The sequence below is a fragment of the Aspergillus steynii genome (assembly GCF_002849105.1).
Source record: "Aspergillus steynii IBT 23096 chromosome Unknown P170scaffold_4, whole genome shotgun sequence".
NCBI classification, from domain to species: domain Eukaryota; kingdom Fungi; phylum Ascomycota; class Eurotiomycetes; order Eurotiales; family Aspergillaceae; genus Aspergillus; species Aspergillus steynii.
In genome coordinates this window covers 3,324,362-3,350,427 of record NW_020194401.1, presented here as the reverse complement: position 1 = coordinate 3,350,427, position 26,066 = coordinate 3,324,362, and the positions used below count along the sequence as shown (strand labels likewise).

At 26.1% G+C, this 26,066-nt stretch overlaps 2 protein-coding genes across 2 annotated transcripts; both read right to left on the bottom strand.

The window, feature by feature from the left end:
- Window positions 1–10,773: 10,773 nt before the first annotated feature.
- P170DRAFT_356643 (uncharacterized protein) lies at window positions 10,774–11,004 on the bottom strand (the record flags this gene model as incomplete). The annotated part of the gene is made up of 1 exon (XM_024844166.1): window positions 10,774–11,004. A coding segment is annotated over one exon (231 nt), but the record flags the coding sequence as incomplete, so codon positions are not given.
- A 13,735-nt stretch (window positions 11,005–24,739) lies between these two features.
- Window positions 24,740–26,057, bottom strand: P170DRAFT_356343 (putative MFS transporter; the record flags this gene model as incomplete). The annotated part of the gene is made up of 3 exons (XM_024844143.1): window positions 24,740–25,356; window positions 25,410–25,861; window positions 25,906–26,057. Coding segments are annotated over 3 exons (1,221 nt in total), but the record flags the coding sequence as incomplete, so codon positions are not given.
- Between the last annotated feature and the right edge of the window lie 9 nt (window positions 26,058–26,066).

The following is a 26,066-nucleotide window of genomic DNA, read 5'->3' as shown; positions in this document are numbered from 1 at the left end:
ATACTTATTTTTATCCTTGGTTTTTTTCCCTGGTTAGGCTTAGAGAACCTAACTACTTATAAATAGTAATAAATTTAACAGCTGATATAAAGATTTCTCTTATATTAAAGAGAAGTTTTACTTGCCCGGTTTATCCTGCGTATTTAGTATTATAAGAGTTATCTTGTGACTCGTGCTGGGGTATAATCTTTTATTAAATATAATTATAGATAATATAATCTTTTCTAAGATATTATATTTTAGGGTCCTTATATTTCTGGTAGGATTAAGCAAAAATATAATAATTATTTATATTATAATATTACCTGTTTATTCACGAGTAAATAGGTATTACCGGACAATAGTTATTCTATTATAATATATTATTATATTTTTAGTAATATTTTACTCTCTAAATATATAAGACAGTTAAGGCTTTAATATTAATAAAATAAGTTTATATTATTAAGATTTTTATTATTTTTTTTTAAAGAAAGATTTTTTTTATTTTTTAATATAAGAGTAGTTTTTCTCTGTTTATAAACTACTTATACAGGTTTAAATAATATAAGTTTATTATAAATTCCCAGATTATATTTTCCTTATAAAGATATTTCTTTTATTAAACTAAAAATTTTTTTATCTTATTTTAAGTTCTTTTTATTTAAAATTTTTTTATATAATACTCCCGGGGCTTTTTTTTCTAATAAGTTATAAAAAATTATTTTATAGATTTTACTTCTGGTATCTTTTAATACTTATATAATAAAAATATATAAAATATATTATATACCTTAATCCTTGCAAGAAGTTTTAATTAGTAAACTTACTTTCTAATTCTTTTTACTATATATAGTAGTCTTATACTTAGTTAATTAAGCTTTTTATTTGGCTGTAGGCTTTACTAATTTTTTAAAAATAACTAGACTAATTAATCTTTAATAAATATTTTTGCTTATTTTTTCTAGTTATAATACTAGGTCTAGTACTCGCGAGTATATTCTAATAATTTTCTAGTTATCTCGCGAACCCTTTTAATTTACAAAACTTATTTTTATATTAATTTTTTTATCTTTAGACTTTCTTATAAATCTAGGATAATTATTTTAAAATATTTCCTGATTAATATATAAAAGAGTGATACTTAAGTTAAGCTTTATTAAATATTATTATATATAAACTCTGCGAGGGGAAAATAATTAATCTAATTATTTTAATTAAAATTAATATATACCCGCAAATATTATTTTAATATACTGTTTAACTGTTCTGTCTGGCCATTTATTTAAGGATAGTATATGGTATTTAATCCCTGCTTAATTCATAGATAATATATAAATTTAGATTAAAAGTTTTTCGTAAATATTAACTTATAATTAATAATTACCTTCGCGGGTATACTATAAAATTTAAAGATCTCGCAAGTTAATACTTATACTAACTCTTCCCCGTGAATTATCTTTTTTGCGGGAATAAAGTATGCTATTTTAATAAATTAATTTATAATTATTAATATATAATTAAAAGAGACTCGCGAACTGCTTATTATAAGTAGGCTTATAGAAAGATTTATAATAAAATTTATTATTATTTATTTTTAGATCTTTCTAAGGACTAGTAATAATTTTAATAATCTATATTATTTTTTATAAATTTTCTAGCCTTCCTAACACTCTTTATAAGTTATATAATATTTTTTAATAAATATTATTATTTATAGCCAGTAGAACCTCTATAAAACTAATTTATTAGTTTTTTATAAGATAAAGTGCCTAGTAAATAGATTATTATAAAGTTTTATTAGGATAACTAGCCTTAATTTCAAACTGTTTAAAATATAAAACTTATTTTTTTAGTACAGCTAGTCTCCGCGAGACTTTTATTTTACTAGTTTATTCTTTTTCTTGCTTTTGTAACAGATAAACTCTTTAGACTTTATAAATTTTTAATAGATTTTTTATATAAAAATATTTATTTAAAATAATTAGGAAATCTTCTTTAATAATTTTTCTAAAGGATTTTTTTAATAAAGTCTTTTTTTATAAATAGCTTTTATAATCTATATTTATATCTTAGCCTGGTCAGCTGCAGTAGTTCTTTTTATAAAGATTCTTTTTATAATTACCTGTTTTATCCCTAGATCTAAAAGATTTATAAGCTGCTAGAAAACTTTAGTACTAAGCTCCTATATATTTTTTTAATAAATAGATTTTTTATAATTAGGTTTTTATAAGAGTATATTTACTGGGTTTTTTTTTTTAGATAATATTTTAAAATAAAGAAAAAGCTTGTGAGCCTTTATATCTACTATACTTATTTTTATAATAGTTCTTTTATAGTAAAGTAATATAATATATTATAGTCTATAAAAATTTTAATAAGATATTTTGCTTCTTCTAAATAATATCTTTATTCTTTAAAGTCCTTTATTATTATAAATAGCTTCTAATTATAAATCCTGTAATTCTACTCTGCAGGAATTATTTTATAAGAAAAAAAGATAACTAATCTTTATTAACTATTTTTACTTAGTTATAAAAAGATTATATTAATTATATAAATAAATATATCTGTCTTTATTTGCGAGAGTAAATCTTTATAAAAATAATATATAATTATTATATTCACGAAAGCTTTCTTCAGATTTCTAAAACTTTTATTTATATCTGTAATTAAAAAGTCTAGGCTAGACTTTCTTTTTTTCCTTTTTAAAAGTCTCTTAGTTATCTCGGTTAAAGCTACAGCTAAATCTAAGAATTACCAGATAAACCTCTGATACTAGTTTATAAATCTAATAAATTATTAAATATTATAGGTACTCTCTAGTATTAACTAATCTATAATTATTTAAACTCGCAAAATTTTTATTTAGATCTTATCCCGGTTAATAATAAATCCTAAGAAGTTTATTTTTATTACTATAAACTTATATTTACTAAATTTTATATACAGGCCTGCTTCTTATAAAATTTAGAAAATTTCGCAGACTTATTTTTTATAGTTTTTTAAATTTTATAAGTAAATTATAATATTATCTAGATAAACTACTATAAAGTTATTAAGATAATTTTAAAATAGGCTATTAATAAACCTCTGAAATATTATAAGTATATTTATTAAATTAAATAATATTATTAAGTACTTAAATAGTCTGAATTTTGTTCAGAAAGCTGTTTTTTACTTATAGTTTATAGCTATATAAATTCTATAATAGGTATTATAAAAATTAAGCTATATAAACTATAATACTCCGGCTAGCGCGTTAATATATTTATTAATCTTTAATAATAGATAAGTATTTTTTACAGATATTTTATTTATATTTTAAAAATCTATATATATCTGTAAACTTTTATTTTTTTTTATTATAAATAGCACCAGCACCCTAATAAGCAACTTTAAAGTCTGAATTTATCCCTGTTTTAAGTTTTTCTAAAGATATTTCTATAATACCTTGCTCTCCGCGGGGGATATCTTATAAATTAAACTAATTTATAATTTAAAATTTTTCACAAGATAAATCTCTAAATTAATACCTTCACAGTATAAAAATAAGTCCTCTGTAAAATCTTCTAAAAAAACCTCCGCAAAATCTTTTAATTATTTTAGAATATTTTATCCTTCTGGTTTTGCTGTATTAACCTGTTAAATATAGATTATAATTAGTTAATTAGATTTATTTTTTTTAAATTCCTTTATTTACTCCTCCGCGGATACTAAAGTAATATAGACCTAATTTTTATAAAAAAGCTCTAGATAATATTTATAAAAATAAATAATAAGTTTTTTTTAAGTTATCTATAATATTTTTAAGATTATCTCTAATACACTAAAAGATATTATTATAAGTTCTGCTTAAACCTTATAATAACCTTACGAGTTTTCTAGTTTTAAATAAAATTATATAACTCTCTATAAAAAAATTTTATGGCTGTTTACTTTAGCTGTTTTAAATTAAATAAATAATTTTTTTTATTTTATTTCTTTTATAAGATTAAGGGGTACCAGATTCGCCTCTGCTCTAGTATTAATTAATATTTTTAATAAGTCCCTTTTTTCTTACTTAAATATTATTTTATTTTATTTTATAAAACTCTGAGGTACCGGCCATCCCTATAGCTTTATTAATAAAAATTTTATAAGAAATAGTTTTTCTGGTCCCCCTCTCTTGCCTATTTATAATAAGCTAATACCTCTTATTAGTAGGCCTTAGAGTTATATTAACTTTTTTAATTAGTAATCAGATATCTTATAGCCTAGTTTATTATAGTTAAAATATTTAATCTGTAATAAATTACCTTACTTTTTTATAAGATCTATTTTTTTATTAAATAATTTTTCCCGCAAGATTTTAGGCGAGTTTTTCCGTGCTTAATTATTTTTTACAAATCTTAAAAACTTTTATCCTAAATAATTTTAGCCTAGGTTTAAGTTTTATAAGCTTAATTACTGGTTTCTTTTAGATCTTAGTTAATAATTTTTTATAAAAGAACACAGGCATAAGATTAGCAAGATTAACTCTTACTTTAATTTTAGGAATTTAAATTATTTATAAATTTTTTATTTAAGTTCCTAGCTAAATATCTTATAAAATAAATAAAATTATAAGTAATCTATTTTTTTTATTTTATTCCTAAGCTCGGATCTAGTCTTTTTTTATTTTTAGAAATAAGCATAATTACTCTTATTCTCGCAGGGTTTAAAATATAATATCTTAGATTAAATATCTTATTTATAATTTCTTAAATTGCCTAGCTAGTCTTTTAGGAATTTGTAAAAACCTTTTTATTTTTATAAATAATAATTATTTAAAGAATTACTCCTCTAAAAATTATTTAGTATATAATCTAGATATATAATTATTATTTTCATTTTATCTTTATTATTTCAGCTATTTACTTTCGCAGTTAATTTCTGTCTGATAATAAATACTTAATAAGTAATATAATTATATATTAAGTATTATTTTTTTTATTAGAGGGCTTAATCTTTAGGCTAGAATTTTTTTTTATAATAAGAGTAGCTTTTTCTGAGCTTTTTACCTGAATATATTTTTTAAAAAATAATATTAAGGTTTGTTAAAGTTCCTGAAGTTTTTTTAATAATATAATTTATTCATAAATAATCTTTATATTTAGGGTTAGTAATTCTCTTATCCGCGAGAATTTTAATTTATTATTAAGTAGTTTTTTTTTAGTAGTCTCACAAGATTCTGTTAGTTCTGGGGTTTCCTAAGTCTGCGAAAACTTTTCTTTATAAGTTAATTTAATAAGTAATTAGATATCCTGTCCGCGAGTTCTTTTTTTTTTACTAGTTATTTTACTAATAGGCCGCCTTAATTAGATATAAGTAATAAAGTTATAAGATTAAATACCTTAGTGCCTTAAGGGTAAGGTAGTATAAAAATAATTAGTTAAAAATATTAAATATATAATATATTTTATTTAAGATATTATTACTAGGATTCAGGAGAACCCCCGCGAGAATATGTTTTTATTATATGTTCACTAGGCTATAACTAAGCACCTGTTCTGACTAAGCATCCTTAGGAGGATCCCATATGGATCCTTACAAAATTTTATAAATTAAATCTTTTTCTCTGTCTTTTATAAATTATTAATAAAAATAGTATATATTTTCTTTTTTATAGACTAACTCTCTAACACAGGGTTTTATTAATTAAATAATTTTTTTTTAATATTTTATTAAATTATAATCTTTATTTCCTTATTTAATACTTTATAATACTTATAAGTTATATTATTTTTTTTATTTTAATATATTAGATCTTATCTTTAAAAATTCTAGATATTTTTTAATATAGACCTAGAGATCTAATAATCTTATTTTAATTTTATTAAATAATAGCTTTAAATAGAGTTTAATACAAAAAAAGAAATATATATATATATATATTAGAAGAGTAAAAAAAAATCTTTTATTTAAGATTAATTTAAATAAGTGGCTTATAAGCAAACAGGAGAGCCAAAAATTATATATAAATATTATTTTATAATATTTACTTATTCTTATATATAAAAAGGAGGAATATTATTTATAAAAACCTATTTTAAAGATAGCACCTGCCACACAATACCTAAATAAGCTATTAATAAACTAGTAATATAATAAATAAGTATTAATCTTTAGTTAGATCCTTTATAACTAATAAATATTAAATTATCTAGCTATAAAAATCTTTAAGTATCTTATTCTCAGATAAAATATTTACTTAAAATATTCTATCTTTTATTTTTATTATATATCTTTTATTCTGTATTTTTGACTATCCTAAGTTCTAATATTTTACAGATATTTTAACTTTTGCTTTATTAAAAATTAAGTTATTATTAATATATATTATTAGTTAATAGTTATACTCTAAAATTTAAAAAGAATAATAAAATATATTTAATAAACTACTAGAGGATAGTAAACTATCTTTATTATTTAATTATTAGATATTACCTTTTAAACAAGGATTTATAACTATTACTAGCTACTTCCTAAATAAAGATTAAAAATACTATAAGACTCTTTTAGGTTTTAAGCCTCTTAAAAACTTATATATTAAATAAAATTTAAATTTTATAATAATTAGGGTCTTTAAGTAATATAAGATTATTAATTAAGTCTTATTAATCACAACTAATAATATTATAAATAATAATATTATAATAGTAGGTATCTAGAATAAACTTAAAAATTATAGAATTAATAATAATAGGTTTAATAATAGTATATTCTATATTCTTTATCTTACCTATATAATTTAATTAAGTCTAAATTAGCTTCTTAGAAAAATAAAAGCAGTATTATCTAATAATAAGACAAAAGATAAGTAAGATAATAATTATAAGTATTTAATATAGAATTAATAGCTTAAAAAAAGATTATCTATATTTTAAATAAGATAAGTTCTTTTAAGCTTTATTTAAAAAATCTTATTAATTTATTAATTTTTTTTCTTTAAATCTGTAATCTTGCTATTTTTATTAATATAAGCCTTTAATATTATAATATATTTTTAATAATTTAGGCCTAAAAGTCTCGCCTTTTTTTTTAAGATATCTAAACTTAATAAAATTTAATCTTTCTAATATTTAGGTATACAAAAAGACTACAGGAGAGCTTTGAATAATACTATATAATTTATAATTATTTTTATTTTTAGCTAGACAAGAAAAAATAGTATTAAATTAAGTATTTACTTTATATTATTAAGCTGTTTTTCAGATTTATTACTATCCTTTTAAAAACTAAAAAACTTATTATTTATTTTATTTTTAATATTTATAACAAGCTTTTTAACCATCTAGAGAATTTTAAGATATAATTATATTAAAAATAGCTTTCTTAAAAAAAATTAATACTAAAAATATTATATACTATAAGAGAGAAATTAATAAAGTATTATTAAGTAACTAATACTAAATTTTATAGAAATATTTATAATATTATTATTATTTTTATATTATTAAAAAAACTCTGGTTTTTTATCTTAAAGGATTAGTAAGGCAATAATATTAACTAAAATATAAAATATTATAAATATTTTAAGAAAGAATTTCTGTGATATAAATAGTAATATAAAACTAAATTATTTAATATTAATTTTAATTAAAATTTATATAAAATAGATTATAAGCTTAAAATAATAATTAACTTATAAATCTTTTTTTAACAGTTAGGCCTTTTTAAGGAAAAAAATAATAAATTTATTTATTACTTAGTAAAAAATAAGATTAAGTATATTTTATATTATTATTTATTTATTAAGACTAATAAGGTTTTATAAAGCTTATATTTTAGTATTTTTAGCTATTTTAGAAAAAGTATTAATAAAAATTTCTTATTTTAGTTTTTTTTACTTATAATATCCTTTTTATTCCAGCAAGTAGCACAGGTGTTAAGTGTTTTTTTAATTATATACAAAATATCTGTTATTACAGACAAGGCTAACTTAATATAATAATAATTAAAGAACTAATACTTTAAATATATATTATAAAGTTTAAAATTAAATAAAAAAAGATTAATTTTATAAAAGAGTTTATACTTATAAAAAAAATAATTATAATTAAATAAGAGTAAGGCTTAATAACTTCTTTTCTAGTTTTAGATCTTATTAGTAATAATAAAAAAAAAAGTAATAATAATACTAAGGAAATAATAAATATAGTAAATATTTAAAAATAATTATAAAAAAAAAGTTTCTACTTATAAAATTTAAAATAAACAGGATATAAGTCCCTAAAAAATAAAAATATATAATAAATATTTTAAATTTATAAAAAGCCTAAAATACTAAAAAGATTCTAAATAAGATTTTTATAATTATAATAATTTTAAATTATATTTTTTAGTTAGATTTTTTTCCTTAAATATCTAGATAATTTTTTTATTTTATAATTTTCGCGTTTTATAGATCCTGGAGATAATTTTATATATAAAAATAATTAAAACTTTTATATATAATTAAAATAATAAAATTACTAAAAAAACTATATAAAAATCTATTTATCTAGCAGGTTATAAAGCTTAATATATTTATATTATTTACATAACTATGGTTAACTAACTAACCACGGTAATTAGCAGATTGCTAACCAAGACCTAACCATATAGTTAGGTGGTTAGCAAAATACCAACTAAAACCACGAATTTTGGTCTTGGTTAGTGGTTAACCATGGTCTTGGTGGTTAGTGCCGCAGTCTAGTCACACCCACCATTAACTAGCAGGCCTGGCACACTAATAAGATAGTAAGCAAGGCCTCTGCGTTTTTCTCTACTCATTCAAACACACAGTGTTAAGGTCATTTTCCGCGGCGCCGGGTACTGATAGTAAATTTATTAAACAAACTAATTTTAGCCTTGCAGAGAATGAGTCTTGAGGTACTTGATCCGCTTATGTGTAGCTGCTTGGGGACACCAAGCTAATTGCACAAGGGAAAGTAGACTTAAGACGAGTTGATTTACTGTTGAATCCTGAAAATGGGTCTCCCAGTGGGCTATGCTGGGGCTGTTAGATCCAGCAAGCTGTGGAGGCGGACCGAGGAAAGGAGAACTTGGGGTAATGTGGCTACTTCCGTAGAGCGGACGGATAGGGCGGGCTTTTAGAGTCATAACATGAAAATGAAAATCAGCCATGGGACCTGAGAGCAACGATAAAGAAGTAGAATGTAGAGTCGTTGGAAAATAAATATGGCATCAATGGTCAAAATATTAGACAAGATAAACACCAAAAAAAGACCATCTCCCTGCGATCTGCAGGAACTGGTGTACTTGGCACGAGCAAGCGGGGGTGACTGACACCAGGCAGCAGCTTGGCAACTCCCCCACATATGTCGATCACCTAGAGGGACACCTTGTCGATGTCGAAAATATTCCTCCGATTTTAGAGAAAGTATTTGTGAATCCTGAACTAGCCGTTGGTCAGAATTTACTGAAGAGGGACGTATTCTCTGTGGAGAGCTCTTCTAGCTATATCTATATCTACGAGTAAGTATCCATCTGTGGTATTTCTTAGCTTAAACTCACAGATTATTAGGTTTCTACGGCCGGAAGACCACTACCGCGGGTTTGCATACCTTGAGCTGAATGCAAAATTCATTAGAGAAGAAAAGAGACTCTTCAGGCTTACATTGCTCGTTGTGATCACCACCGCTTTAATGGTCTACACAGGTAACAGAGCATTCCATAGCTGAGAAGCTGGTGTTGGTCTTGGGGCATTATATACGTCTTTGGTTACCTTATGGATCATGTTGGATGAATGACATCTGTCGTGGTTGAAATGCCACATTCTGTCCTCTCCCGCATCTCCTTATATGAGCGCTGCGTGCTGAAAGAGGACCTCTTCTCACCATACTTTCATAACTTTACAAGACCACTTGAATTTAGGAAAGTTCTTCGTCACAAAATAATTATCTCTGAACGCAGTACATGGCCTAGTCAAGCCCTTACAATAAGCCACCCTCTCCCAGTGCGGGAGTACAGTCATTCCTCCCCAACGGGCCCGAGCAGTATGCTGCAAATGCATATTTCATTTGCGTGGTCGTCTGAATCAAGTGTATGTGGGCCCTGCCTATTATCTTGTTCCCATAAGCCAAGCGCGACGAAGTGGAGCGGCACAAGGCTCTTAGAATCTCACACTGACCCTTGCCAATTTCCATGCTGGTCTTCTTGCCTTGGGCAGTGGAGACGACTTGTGATACTACAATGGCCGGAAGCAATGAGATGGGAAATCGTTACCATTCTGTTGCGATTCGCGACATGGTGTCATGGCTGCTGCGGTGCGCTGCGGCGCGCTGCGGCGCACTGCGGTAGGTGGCCCACATCCTGCAGGAACTTACTTCGATTGGCCGCTTAGGCCCGCATTCATGAGACGATCCCGCACACTCTGTGTGTGATATGAGCCAATGAAAGCTGCCTTGACGCAGGCTAGGAAGCAGCGCCAGATGACAGGAAGGATGATTAAGTAAGAAAACAAACTCCCCGGGTTAGATAGGCCCGATAAGAGAGTTAGAGCTAGACTATTAGCTTGATGATGATATGGAATCCGGTCTGCGAAGTGAACTCCTGAACGCCTTTTGAGAGGAAAGCAATATATCTATGGAAGAAACGGATCGATAAGCTATGATACAGGTCCATCATTTGCATCAGAAACAGAAATTCCTTAATCCCGAGCCCTTGTTCACGGTGGCTGCTCTTTGCACCCTCTGGAAGGAACATCCAAGCGTCGTTGCATATCTCATCACCACTTACGCACTATGATGTCGGCAGTCATTACAGAGGCTATGTGACAGTCGAATGTATATCAAATGCGTGCCGCTGAAGATGCATTTTGCACGAGAAAATCTCACCGCAGACATCACACTTTATCTCTGATTGTGTGGAGATATGACAAAGATACTTTCGCTTAATATACTTAGTAATGTCTCCATAGCTGGAGAATCTATAAGCTTGCTTTTTAATATCTAAATTTTGCTGACTAAAGCAGATAAAACAGAAGAGAGGCCTCTTAATTCCCTTATTAGAGGGCTTGTTCTTTATTACTGATTAAATCACAGATACTAGTCTGTTATTTGTTGGGAAAGAAGGCCGGATTAACTATATCTCTCCTTTAATATTATCACCTTGTCTGGTAGCGGCGGGCTCTGTAGCAGAACACTTATCGCGTGAAAAACAGCAGATATTATCTTTTTTAAAAAAAGTATAAGCAACTATAGCATTAATTATCTTTATTTATCTAGCCACTTCCTCTTCGAGTATCAGGCGAGATAAGATAAAAAGGCTCTTAATTAATTATTTTTAAGATACTAGTACTACTTCTGAATACTTGAGATATTTTTCTTTTTCAGCTAAATTAAATTTAGATAGCTAATATCTGATTTCTAGTATTAGTTACTCTTAGTTATATTTTGCTTAAATCTCAGTAAGTAATATATTTTGTGCTTATTGCCTATTACCTGCGATCTTTTAGTTTAGCTTCTTATATATTATATATTACTCTGTCCTATAATAATTTAATAATAAACATCTTATTTAATAATTAAGCTCGTCACGCTTGTAAACTAGGTTGATAATTTCCGGATATTAATTAATAGAGGATGATTGCGCTATAGTTAATTTCTGAGGGTAATTCGGATTAATAGACTGACTTATCTAGCACATAGTATATATAATATTGTCTTTAAGATTAAAACTGCAAATAATCACAGAGAGGTTTTTATTAATTCTTTTGCTAAGATAATAGCGTAAAAAGGTGCGGGTATTAGTATAATGTATAATAAGGTTATGTAGTAAATCACTAACAGATCTTAAGGCGCGTTAGTTGGTATAAATTAAAGTTTAATTACTAGAGTAATATACTGCTGCTGTCTAAGGCTGTCCCGGCCCTATATTATAAACTATATAAACGTGTGACTTGCGGAAAGCCGGTGATTACCCCTATTTTTTTAACCTAAGGCTTAATCATCGTATAAGGAAGCGGCTTATTAAGAGATATAAAGATACCTTATAGAGTTTATTCTAATATTCAGAATATAGGAATATTATCTAATGCTAGATTAATTTACAGCAGAAGCTTATTATATTTATCGCGGATCTAAAGCTGTGGAATCTGGCTTGCAAAAACTGTAGGAATTCAGCGAAACTCCGGATGCCTATCGGAGCGTTCCGCTGACCTATCCCAAGATGATGTCATTCGATCATGTTTTATGGGAGGTTCCATTAGTTGATCACCGCCTTGATCAGCATAAATAGGGCCTTTCTGCGTGTATTTAGAGCTTCACCACCAACAACCTTTCATCTATCTGTTTTCTAGTCAATTGAATTGTTCTATCGTGGACCACCCCCCTCTGCCAATTTCCTACAAAAACAAGTATTTCCTTGTTTTTAATACAGTTAAAAGCACAGTCTGCAAAAATCAAGCCCAGGAAGAAAACATAAGAACTAAGGATAAAAGAAAGATCAAAAATAATCTTAGAGAGAATATATATATTACTAAAAGACAGATCAGATATGTAAATTAAACAGTCTCTATAAACTTATATATCCTTTATACTAAGCTATTCTTTAGTGAACTCAAAAGTAAACTTAATAATAATATAATAAGGCCCGCCTTGCGGGTCACGTAGTAAGCAGACTTGAATATAATAATACTAAAGATTTAGAATAGCTTAAAAATAATTAGTTATTAGGCTGGCAAGCTATAAGAAAAGTACTAGTTTAATATAGTGATAATTATGGCCAAACTTTTTCTTTGTTATACTGACTATAATCTCTACCACCTTAATTAAGTTTTTAATATCTATCGGAGGCTTATCGCGATCTTTTGAGGACAGCTTGTGTTTTTAGCTAGCTGTTGGATTATCTAGATATTATAGTAAATTAGCTTTATGTTCCTCACGAGGTCATAAAGAATTGTTTGTATTAAAGTTTTGTGTTTTTAAAAGGACCTTGTTTAAATATATATAACGCATCTGGCGGTTCATTTGCTTTATAATCTTGTTTAAAGTCTTTCTTTTATATACTAATCGAAATACCTTTCAAAAGATATTAAGCAAGCTCTTACACTTTGTACCTGGAAGTCACCTTCTATTCTTTCCGCGCCGTAGATTAAGGACCTAGTCCAGAAAGGTATGTATGATTATAATCAATAAGCGTGCGAATTCCTCCCGGGTGTCTTTCTGAAGAAAGGTGCAGAATCTGTAGCGATTAGAGTCAGGCGAACAGGATCAGTAATCAAAGGGGTATACCATACTACGACCACTTCTCTTCCACCCGATTAAGTAGGGCAGTGGTGCCCTTTCCATAGTCCTCTTTAGTATAGTCTGTCTCATCGAAGTTCGCAAGTTGCTAGATATAGTACTCTGGCGGATGCTTGTTATCCGTAAAGAGAAGTGCTGTATCACTAATATTTTTGTCTTGCGAGCCCTTATTCTCAGGCTCTGTTAAGTCTGTATTATATTGGCCATCTTCGGTACTCTCTCTTTCGGAAGAGTCGCTATTATCGGATAACGGGTCAACTATCTTTCAGTGTAGGCGAGTCATAGTGCGATACAATGCAGTCGACGGCAAAATGATTTTTGACGTAGCCCTCCTGCTTCAGGTTTCTATGGCACAGAATGCAGAGGGTGGAGTTGGGGAATCAATAGAGGAATTAACAACGATCGAGTGTAGGTAGTAGCAACGGAGGAACGAAAGGGTGCCTGAGGGGGCGGCTACCACTTTTAATGGCGCCGTCGAGAGGGCACCATTTTTGGCGCATTTCGGAAACCGCAGCGAGGTGTATGGGAAAAGTCAGTATTCGCCGGCCTCAGGAGAAGAGTGTGCCTGGACGTATACTGCGCTGCGGACAAATGAGGTTTGGGTGGGTCAACGATCCTTGCTTGGCGGTGCGTGGATGTAAGTGAACGGGGGAGTGGCGGAAGGCGTGGCAGATAGACGGCCAAAAACGGCGTCGACTGCGGCCGTTTTGGGCAGCCCATCTGCCGTCTTCTAGTTTAAAAGAGTAAAAATATATCTTTAAAATCTTAGAATTTTATAAGAATATTAGAGCTCTAATTAGATATTTTTTATACTAGGGGCTTCTTAAAAGACTTTTTATAAATTATTTAATTAATTTATTTTATAATAATAATAAAAATTCTTTTTCCCTGTCTCGTGTATGCGGCATAAACTCTTATAAATATTATATAAATATTATAGATTTAAAGGGCCTTCAGGGCCTTTAAGTTAATTAAATAAGTTTAAATAAGGATATTATATAAGGCCCGGATCTTTTAAAAATAAAATAAGATATTATAATACTTCTAGTAATATTAGTTATTAAACTAAAAAATATATTTAATAAAGTTTATCTTAAAATCATAGGTCTTAAGCTAGAGAAATCTAATTATAATAAAAAAATATATAAGCTAAATAATTAAAAATAAAATATTTTTTTAATATAATTATAAGTCTTCAGAATTATACAGGTATAATAAATAATAATATTAGTCTTACTCTCGCGGTTATTAAACCTTATAATTAATTTAGGCTTTTTTAAAAGATATAAGATTAAATTCTAGGCTTCGGCCTAACTCTTATTTATAATACAGGATATAAAATAGCTAATATTAAATATAATATAAGTAATAATCTTACTCTTACCAGGGTTTAGTATAATAAAAATAATTAATAAATTAATTTTTTAAAGTTTTTTCTTAATAAAAAATTCTTTAATAACAGCTTTAAAAATTTAATAAATATATATAAGAAAATTTATCTAATCACGGCTTAGACTAGGTTAATCTTTTTTAATTATTTATTTAGGTCTAGAGAGTATAAATATTCTGCTTAAGAAATTATTTAAAACTAAAAAAATTTAAAATAATAATAATATAAGCAGGCCTTATAAGATAAAATAAAACTAGAATATAAAAAAAAACTATCTCTGGGGAGATAAATAAAACTTTAAGAGGGAAATAAAATATATAATATAATTAATTTAGTATAAATAATTATCTAGTTTAAAGTAATCTTTAATTATATATTAACTTAATTTACAGCAGAAGTATTTATTATAATCTTTATAAATATTATCCTTAAAATAAGAAAATAAATAATAAATTAAAAAAAAATCTATAATATTAAAATTTAGAATAATAATAATAGGCTAGAAAGATTTATTAACTAGACTTTAAAAATAATAACTTCAGATATTCTTAATTAGGGCTTATAAATAAGTATTAGTTTTAGTTAAAATTAAGATAGGCTTTTAGGGTTAGCTATAAAAGTATTAAGTATAATAACTTTTTAATTTTTATAAAAAAATAATAAGATTAATATAATTTTTAGTAAACAGGTTTTAATATATTAATATAATTTTTATTTTTTAGTTAATAATTTTTTTAAAAAAAGTAAAAAAGCTATTTTTAACTATTTCCTCTTTTATAATTAATTATTAGAATTTAGTAAAAAAAATAAAAAACTCTTAGTTTTTTTATCTTAGATTATATAAAATATTCTAGGTATTATAAATATAGTTCAGGTTTTTATAAATATAATTAAGTATTTCTAAAATTTTAATATAGTTTTTTAGCTAGTAAACTCTGTTTTTAATATATAAAAGGACTTAAGTATAAAAAAATCTTTTTAAATAATTAAAGATATAAACTATATAGGCCTAAGAGATTAAGAAGTAGTTATAATTTATAATTATTTTTTTTTTAATTTAAAAAATAAAATGGCAAAGATTTAATCTAGTATTTTTAAACTTATTAGAATTAGATAATTATTTAGAAAGATAAGTAAAGGCAGAAGATCTGGGATTAATTAATATAAATACTCTTATTAAAATAATTAAAAGTTTTTTAATAATAAGTTCACGGGTCTAGTCTAGGATATTAATTATAAATATAATAGCTTGGACCACGTGGTTTTATTTTTAGATTATTATATTCTTATTAGTTAGGGTTTGGATAAATTTAAGATTTAAGCTTTTTTTATAATTTATTTAAAGAATAATAATTTATATAATAATATTTATATTTTATTAGAGGCGGGAGATTTTCTGGCGGAGATATTTTTAATTAATATTAATATTTATTATAAATATATAAATTTAATTATAATAAATATATTATTCCTTAGTATATTTAATAATATACTAAAGATTTTCTGGTGGAGATATTTTTAATTAATATTAATATTTATTATAAATATATAAATTTAATTATAATAAATATATTATTCCTTAGTATATTTAATAATATACTAAGTAAATAGTTTAAGATTCTTAGAGAGAAATAGGGGCTTCAGAATTTTAGGTATATTAAGTAAGTACTAGCTTTATAAATAAGAGTTATATAGTATTAAGGCACGGGCTGGCAGGTTAATAAAGTTAATATAATAAAAACAGGCAGGGCAGACAGTCTGGCTAAATTAGATAGACTAAGTTTATAAGGTTTTTAATTATTATTATAGTTAGACTATATATAGGATAATAAATAAAATATAGCTTAGGGAATTATAACAGGATCTCTAGTATTTAGGCTTTTAAGTAATTAAGGGTTTAAAGTCAGGGACAGGTTCTTCCGGCTTGGCAGTTCCATCTGGTTCTAGTGGGTTTGGCGGTGCCTTCAGGTCTGCACCATGACAGTAGGGCGATCAGCTAGTATACTTTTAATATATTATAATTAAGCTTCCTGGGCTTTTTTAAAATAATTATTTAAAATTTCCGGAAGTAGGCCAGGTAATAATTTAAAATAAAATAGTGTTAAAATAAATTAATTAGTAAAAATATAGGGTTGAATACCTTGGTGCCTTAAGGGTAAGGCAGCGTGAAAGCAATTGGCTAGGGATATTAAATATATGGTATATTCTGCTTAAGGTGTTGTTACTAGGATTCAGGGAAACCCCTGTGAGAACATGGTTTTATTATATATTTATTAGGCTATAACTAAGCACCTGTTCTGACTAAGTATTCTTAGGAGGATCTTATATAAATTTTTATAATTACTCTTTTTTTTTAAAGGCCTTAGTCCCTAAGATATCTTATAAGATTAATTAATTAATATTATTAAATTTCACAAGATTACTTTTTTCGCAAAGGCTGCTGCCTTACGAGATTACTATGCCGTGTGGATTTTTTTATAAATATAACTATTAATTAATTTTTTTTATCCTGTAGGGACTTTCTGCCTGGTAGTTTTTAAATATTAATATTTAGTTTATCTTTTCTTATAATCTTATAAAAAATACTATCTTATAAGTTATTTTTTTTTGGGTTCACAAGTATTAACTACCTCACGAAACCCCTGATACAGTATAATATAAATAATTTTTATAAAAATATACTTTATCTGGGATATCTTATTTACGAAATTTATTACAGTTAGTTTTATAGTTTTTTACGAATATATTTTATATATACCGCGGACTTATCTCGTGAGATTACTCCTTTATTTAAGATATTCTATTTATAAAATTTATTATAATTAACTTCCTAGTCTTTTTATAAAACTGGTTTTTTTATTATAAAGACTTAACTAGTATAATTATTTTAATTTATTCGCGAGCTTAGTGTCTACTTAAGATACCTTATTTACAAAATTTATTATAATTAGCTTAACTTATTTCTAGTAAATCTTGCAAAGTACTTCTGCAAAATATTTATAAAAATTTTTTACTACTGAAAAACTTTTTTTAAGAGAAAATAATTATAAAAAAAAAAGATTATTTTAATTTTTTTTTTACTGCCTGTATAGTATTAGTAGCTTGCGAATCTGTTGGATCTAAGTCTATTATTATAAAATCTATTATATTTTACTACAGTTATCTTTATTATTTAGTCTTTTTAAATTAAGTATTATTATATTATATTTTCTGTATTTACTGCTAAATACCTAATTCTATATTATAAAAGGATTTTTTTATAATTTTTTTTTTTTTTTAATAATTACTATTTTTAATAAGTTAATCCTTAGGAGTTAAATATATTTTATAAGATATAATATATAAGATCTGTTTTATTTTAATCTTATTTTATTTTTTATATTATTAAAATTTATTTCTTATCTTATTTTTTATATCATGAGATTCTGTTTTTATCTTATTTTTATATCGCGAGACTTTTTATTTTAGGTCAGATTATTAATTTCTGGATTTATTTATAGGTTTCCCGTGTGTAATAAATTATAATACTATATTTGCTATTAAAATTCCTTAAAATTATTAGTATTATTATTATACTCTTTTTTTTATTTTTTAAAAAAATATTTTTTTTTTGAAAGACTTTTTTTTTATAGGTTATTATCCCTTTCTTATTTTAAAAATAAGTCTGGGGAGCTCTAGTTTTTATATTAATATTTATAATTTTTTATAAATAGTGTATATTGGCCAGGTTAGTTTTTAGTTTAATTATATAAATAATTTATAGGACTTTTTTAGCTGTATTTTTTATACTAGCTGGTCTCTCTGGTATGATAGTTTTTATCTTGTGTATATTATACTAGCTGTAAATAAATATATTTTTTATTATAATCTTTTAATAGTTATTTATTACCTGCCGCCCTGCTAAATTATTTTTAATCTGAATTAGCTAGTCTAGCTAATTAATCTAGTTAAGCTGTCTATAATCTGACTTTTTTACTAATTTTATATAACTGGACCTGTATTTCTTTAAGGCCTAATTAGCAGGAAGGCTTAGGATAGAGCCCTAGTACCGCTAGTAGATTATATTATATAAAATATAGTTTATATAATTAAACTACTTATGTAGGGATTATATCTCCTGTAAATATTTATTTTTATTCTTGGTTTTTTTTCCTAGTTAGGCCCGGAGAACCTGATTATTTATAAATAATAATAAGTTTAGTAGCTGGTATAAAGACTCCCTTTATACTAGAGAAAAGCTTTATTTACCCGGTTTACTCTATATATCTAGTACTGTGAGAACTATCTTGTGACTTGTGCTGGGGCACAGCCCCTTATTAGATATAACTATAGATAATATAGTTTCTTCTAAGATATTATATTTTAAGATTTTTATATTTCTGGCGGGATTAAGCAGAAATATAATAATTATTTATATTATAGTATTACCTGCTTATTTATAAATAAGTAAATATTACTAGATAGTAGTTATTCTGTTATAATATATTATTATATTTTTAATAGTATTTTACTCCTTAGACACACGAGGTAGTTAAGGCCTTAGTATTAATAAAATAGGCTTATATTATTAAGATTTCTGCTATTTTTTTCTCAGAGAAAAGTTTTTTTTATTTTTTAATATAAGAATAGTTTTTTTCTGTTCGTAAACTGTTTATATAGATTTAAATAATATAGGTTTATAATAGGTTTTTAGGTTATATTTTTTTTGTGAGGATATCTCTTTTATTAAATTAAAAATTTTTTTATTTTATTCCGGGTTTTTTTTATTTAAAGCTTTTTTATATAGTATTCCTAGGGCTTTTTATTTTAGTAAGTTATAAAAAATTATTTTATAGATTTTATTTCTGGTATCTTCTAATACTTATATAATAAAGATATATAAAATATATTATATATTTTAATTCCTGCGGGGAGTTTTAATTAGTAGACTTATTTTTTAATTTTTTTTACTATATATAGTAGCTCTGTGTTTAGTTAATTAAGCTTTTTATTTAGTTATAGGCTTTATTAATTTTTTAAAAATAATTAGATTAATTAATCTTTAGTAAATATTTTTATTTATTTTTTTTAGTTATAGTACTAGGCCTAGTACTCGCGAGTATATTTTAGTAACTTTTTAGCTACCTCGCGAATTCTTTTAATTCGCGAGACTTATTTTTATATTGACTCTTTTATCTCTGGACTTTTTCGCGAGTCTAGGATAATTATTTTAGGATATTCTTTAATTAATATATAAAAGAATAACACCTGGGTTAAATTTTATTAAATATTATTATATATAAATTTTGCAAGAGGAAGGTAGTTAATCTAATTATCTTAATTAAAATTAATATATACTTGTAAGTATTATTTTAATATACTATTTAACTACTCTGTCTAGCTATCTGTCTAAGAATAATATATGGTATTTAATCTCTACTTAATTTATAGATAGTATATAAATTCAGACCAGAAGTCTTTTGTGAATATTAATCTATAATTAGTAATTATTTTTGCGGGTATATTATAGAGTTTAAAAATCTTATAAGTTAGTATTTATACTAATTTTTTCCTGTGAATTGTTTTTTTCGCGGGAATAAAATGTGTTATTTTAGTAAATTAGTTTATAATTATTAATATATAATTAAAAGAGATTTGCGAATTATTTATTATAAGTAGGCTTGCGAGAAGATCTGTAATAAAATCTATTATTATTTATTTTTAGATTTTCTCAGGGACTAGTAATAATTTTAATAATTTATATTATTTTCCGCGAACTTTCTGGCCTCCCTGATACTCTTTATAAGTTATATAGTATTTTTTAATAAATATTATTATTTATAGCTAATAAAACCTCTATAAAACTAATTTATTAGTTCTTCGCGAGATAAAGTGCCTAGTAAATAGGTTATTATAAAGCTTTATTAAAATAGCTAGCTTTAACTCTAAACTATCTAGGATATAAAGCTTATTTTTTTAGTATAGCTAGTTTTTATAAAACTTTTATTTTATTAATTTATTTTTTTTTTTTACTTTTATAATAAATAAATTTTTCAGGCTTTATAAGCCTTTGGCAGATTTTCTGTATAAAAATATTTATTTAAAATAATTAGGGAATCTTTTCTAATAGTTTTTCTAAAAAATTTTCTTAATAAAGTCTTTTTTTATAAGTAGTTTTTATAACCTATACTTGTGTCTTAGTCTAGTCAGCTGTAATAGTTTTTTTTATAAGGATTTTTCTTATAATTATTTATTTTATCTCTAGACCTAGGAGATTTATAAGTTATTAGGGAGCTTTAGTATTAAGCTCCTGTATATTCTTTTAATAAATAGACTTTTTATAATTAGGTTTTTATAAGAATATATTTACTGGGTTTTTTTTTTTCTAAATAATATTTTAAAATAAAAAAAAAACTTATAAGCCTTTATATTTACTGTATTTGCCTTTATAATAGTTCCTTTATAATAAAGTAATATAATATATTATAGTCTGTAAGAACCTTAATAAGGTATTTTATTTTTTTTAGGTAGTATTTTTATTTCTTAAAGCCCTTTATTATTATAAATAATTTCTAGTTATAAATCCTGTAATTCTGCTCTGCGGGAATTATCTTACAAGAAAAAAAGATAACTAGTTTTTATTAACTGTCTTTATTTAGCTGTGAGAGGATTATACTAATTATATAAGTAAATATATTTATTTTTATTCACGAGGGTAAATTTTTATAAAAATAATATATAATTATTATATTCGCGAAAGTTTTTTTTAGATTTTTAAAACTTTTACTTATATCTGCGGTTAAGAAATCTAGGCTAGATTTTCTCTTTTTTTTTTTAGGAGTTTTTTAGTTATTTTAGTTAGAGTTATAGCTAAATCTAAGAATTACCAGATAAACCTCTGATACTAGTTTATAAACCTAATAAACTATTAAATATTATAAATATTTTTTAATATCAGCTAATCTATAATCATCTGGACTCGCGAAGTTTTTATTTAGATTTTATCTTAGTTAATAATAAATTTTAAGAAATTTATCTCTGTTATTATAAATTTATATTTATTAAGTTTTATATACAGGCCTGTTTTTTGTAAAATTCGGAAAATTTTATGGATCTGTTTTTTATAATTTTTTAAATTTTATAAGTAAATTATAATATTATCTAAATAAACTATTATAAAATTATTAAGATAATCTTAAAATAGATTATTAATAAACCCCTGAAATATTACAGGTGTATTTATTAAATTAAATAGTATTATTAAGTACTTGAATAGTCTGAATTTTGTTTAGAAAGCTGTTTTTTATTTATAGCCTGCGGTTATATAAATCTTATAATAAGTATTATGAAAATTAAGTTATATAAATTATAATATTCTGGCTAGCGTGTTAATATATTTATTAATCTTTGGTAATAGATAAGTGTTTTTCACAGATGTTTTATTTATATCCTAAAAATTTATATATATCTGTAAATTTTTATTTTTCTTTATTATAAATAATACTGGTGCCCTAATAGGTGACTTTAAAATTTAAATTTATTCTTATTTTAAGTTTTTCTGAAGATATTCTTATAATATTTTATTTTCCGCGGGGGATATTTTATAAATTAAACTAGTTTATAATTTAAAATCTTTTATAAGATAAATTTTCAAGTTAATATTTTTATAATATAGAGATAGGCTCTCCGCGAGATTTTCCGAGAAGACCTCCGCGAAGTTTTCTAATTATTCTGGGATATCTTGTCCCTCTAGTTTTGTTATATTAATTTATTAAATATAAATTATAATTAGTTAATTAGATTTATTTTTTTAAATTTTTTTATTTATTTTTCCGCGGATACTAAAGCAATACAGATCTAATTTTTGCGGGAGAGTTTTAAATAATATTTATAAAAATAGGTAGTAAGTTTTTTCTGAGCTATTTATAGTATTTTTAAGGTTATTTCTAATATATTAGAAGATATTATCACAAGTCCTACTTAAATCTTATAATAATTTTATAAGTTTTTTAATTTTAAATAAAACTGTATAATCTCTTGTAAAAAGATTTTATAATTATTTATTTTAGCTACTTTAAACTAGGTAAATAATTTTTTTTATTTTATTTTTTTATAAGGTTAAAGGGTACTAGATTTACCTTTATTTTAGTATTAATTAATATTTTTAATAAGTTTTTTTTTTCTTGCTTAAATATTATCTTATTTTATTTTATAAGGCCTTAGGATATTAGCTATTTTTATAACTTTATTAATAAAAATTTTATAAAAAGTAGTTTCTCTGGTCTTTCTTTTTTACTTATTTATAATAAGCTAATATTTCTTACTGGTAGACCTCAGAGTTATATTAATTTTTTTAATTTGTAATTAAATATTTTATAGCCTAGCTTGCTATAGTTAAAGTACTTAACTTATAATAAATTATCTTATTTTTTCGCGGGATTTATTTTTTTATTAGGTGATTTTCCTTATAAAATTTTAAATAAGTCTTTTTGTATTTAATTATTTCTCGCGAATTTTAAAGATTTTTATCCTGAATAATTTTAGCCTAGGTTTAGGTTTTATAAGCTTACTTATTAGTTTCTTTTAGGTCCTGGTTAGTAGTTTTTTATAAAAAAATATAAATATAAAATTAGTAAGATTAACTCCTGTTCTGATTTCGGGAATTTAGATTACTCGCGAATTTTTTGTTTAAGATCCTAACTAAATATTTTATAAAATAAATAAAGTTATAAGTAGTTTATTTTTTCTGTTTTATCCTTAAGCTCAGATTTAGCCTTTTTTTATTTTTAAAAGTAAGTATAATTATTTTTATTTTTACAAGATTTAAAATATAGTATTTTAGATTAAATATTTTATTTGTAATTTCTTAGATTATCTAGTTAGTTCTTTAAAAATTTATAAAAGCCCCTTTATTCTCATAAGTAATAACTGTTTAAAGAATTATTTTTTTAAAAATTACTTAATATATAGTCTAGATATATAATTATTATTTTTATTTTATTTTTATTATTCTAGCTATTTGTCTCTGCGGTTAATTTTTATCCGGTAATAAACACTTAGTAGATAATATAATTATATATTAAATATTATTTTTTTTTACTAGAAGACTTAATTTTTAGGCCAGATTTTTTTTTTATAAAAGAAATAATTTTTTCTAAATTTTCTGTCTAAGTATATTTTTTAAAAAATAATATTAAGATATACTAGAGTTCCTAAAATTTCTTTAATAATATAATTTATTTATAAATAGTTTTTATATCTAGGATTAGTAGTTTTTTTACCCGCGAGAGTTCTAGTTTATTATTAAATAATTTTTTTTTAATAGTTTTATAAGGTTTTATTAGTTCTGGGATTTCCTGAGTCTGCGAAGACTTTTTTTTATAAGTTAGTTTAATAAGTGGTTAGATATTTTATCTGTGAGTTCCTCCCTTTTTATTAGTTATTTTGTTAACAGGCTGCCTTAATTAGATATAAATAATAAAGTTATAAGATTAAATACTTTAGTATCTTAAGGGTAAGGCAGCGTGAAAGTAATTAGCTAGGGATATTAAATATATAGTATATTTTACTTAAGATATTATCACTGGGATTCAGGGGAACCCCCGCGAGAACACGGTTTTATTATATATTTACTAGGCTATAACTAAGCACCCGTTCTGACTAAGCATCCTTGGGAGGGTCCCATATGGATCCTTACAAAAAAAATAAATTTTTTATAATACTTAATTAAAGCTTATAAGACCCGGTTTAGGATATTATTGGGTCCCAGGGCGCGGTTAGGCGCTAGCTGATTTATTATTAAGTATATTTTTTAGGCTAATATAATTAGGGTTTATATTAGTATTAGGTATATATATTTATATAAATTAGATAGATTAGCCAGGGGCAGGGCCGGGAAGAATATAGCTGTGAGTATATTAGTCTTTGTTTTAGAAATATAGTAAATTATGTTTTTTACACGCAGGGGCAGGATATAGGCTTATATATTTTTATTTTCTTTAGCTATACAGATAAGATACTATAGTTTATTAGTATTATTATTAATATTTGCTATTTTATAGTAGTAGTTTGTGGCCTGGATTTATTTTCTAGCTTTTTTAACTAACAGCCATCCGGACCCCTACAGTGTATACCTAAACAACGGCGACTTATCACCCATATCCAACAGCTGCTCCTCCGTATACTTCGCCCTAACCTCCTCCTCCGAGATCTTGCTCTTCTTCTTATTCTCCCACCACAGCGACGCCTCCAACAACAACGCCAACAACAACGCTGACCCGCCCAGCGCCAACGACAACCCGAAACCAGTATAATACTTCGGGGCCTCGGAGTCCATGAACATATAGCTCCCAATAATGCCCCCCGTGTTGCCGATACAGATATTCAGCGCGAGTCCAATGGCCCGCCGATTAGACGGCGTCAGGTTATTGGACGTCCAGCTCGATGTGGCGGGGTGGATCGGGTACAGGCCCATGAGCGCGATGATGACGGAGAAGAAGGATAGACCGAGGTGTTCGCCGAGCTGGCCGTCGAGGGACATGAGGATGCTGTAGCCGATGATGAGCAGGGAGAGCGGGATCACGACGAAGGGCATCCGCCAGTAGAATTTGTCCGAGAGGCGCGAGAACCCGATCGCGGAGATAGCTCCTGCGACATACGGAGGGACGGTGAGGAGTTGGGCTTCCGTGTTGCTGAAGCCCATGGATTTGGTGATTGTGGGGAGGGTGAATTTGTTTCCTGGGTGGGTTAGAACTTGGGATTTGGGATGGGGGGGGGGGACAAGGAAGTACCGTATGTGCAAGCCGACTGGCACAGCATGATATATGCGAGGATATACATCCGCCAGTTCAGGAACACGGCTTTCATATCCTTCCATTTGACGCGCTTCTGCGCCGGCTGGGTTTCATCCCTGAATCGTCCGCCTTCCTTGATGAAGGCCTGTAGCTCTAGGAACCGGATCTCCTCGGGATCGAGCCACTTCCCAGACAACCTCGGGGAGTCGATAAGGAGAAAGAAGGACGAAATGCCCAACACGACAGTCGCTAGACCCTCGAGGATGAAAATCCATCGCCACCCTTCGTACCCGCCGACGCCATTCATCTTGGCAATCCCGGCAGCTAGGAGCCCAGAGAATGCGCCAGAGAGCGCACTAGCACAGTAGAAGCACGCGAGACGCGTGGAGAGATCTTTCGGCATATACCAAAATGTGCAGAGGTAAACGGCACCGGGGAAGAAGCCGGCCCTGAGCAGTCAGCCTGCGTCAAGAGATGAGATGGGTGGACATACTCGAAAACACCCAGCAGGACACGCGTCACCATCAAGCCGGCGAAGTTCTTGACCACCCCCGTCAATGTCATCATGATGCCCCAGGAGACGATCAGAATGCCGAGGTAGACTGACGGGCGTTTGAAGTTCTTCAGGAGCATGTTACTCGGGACCTCTTTGGT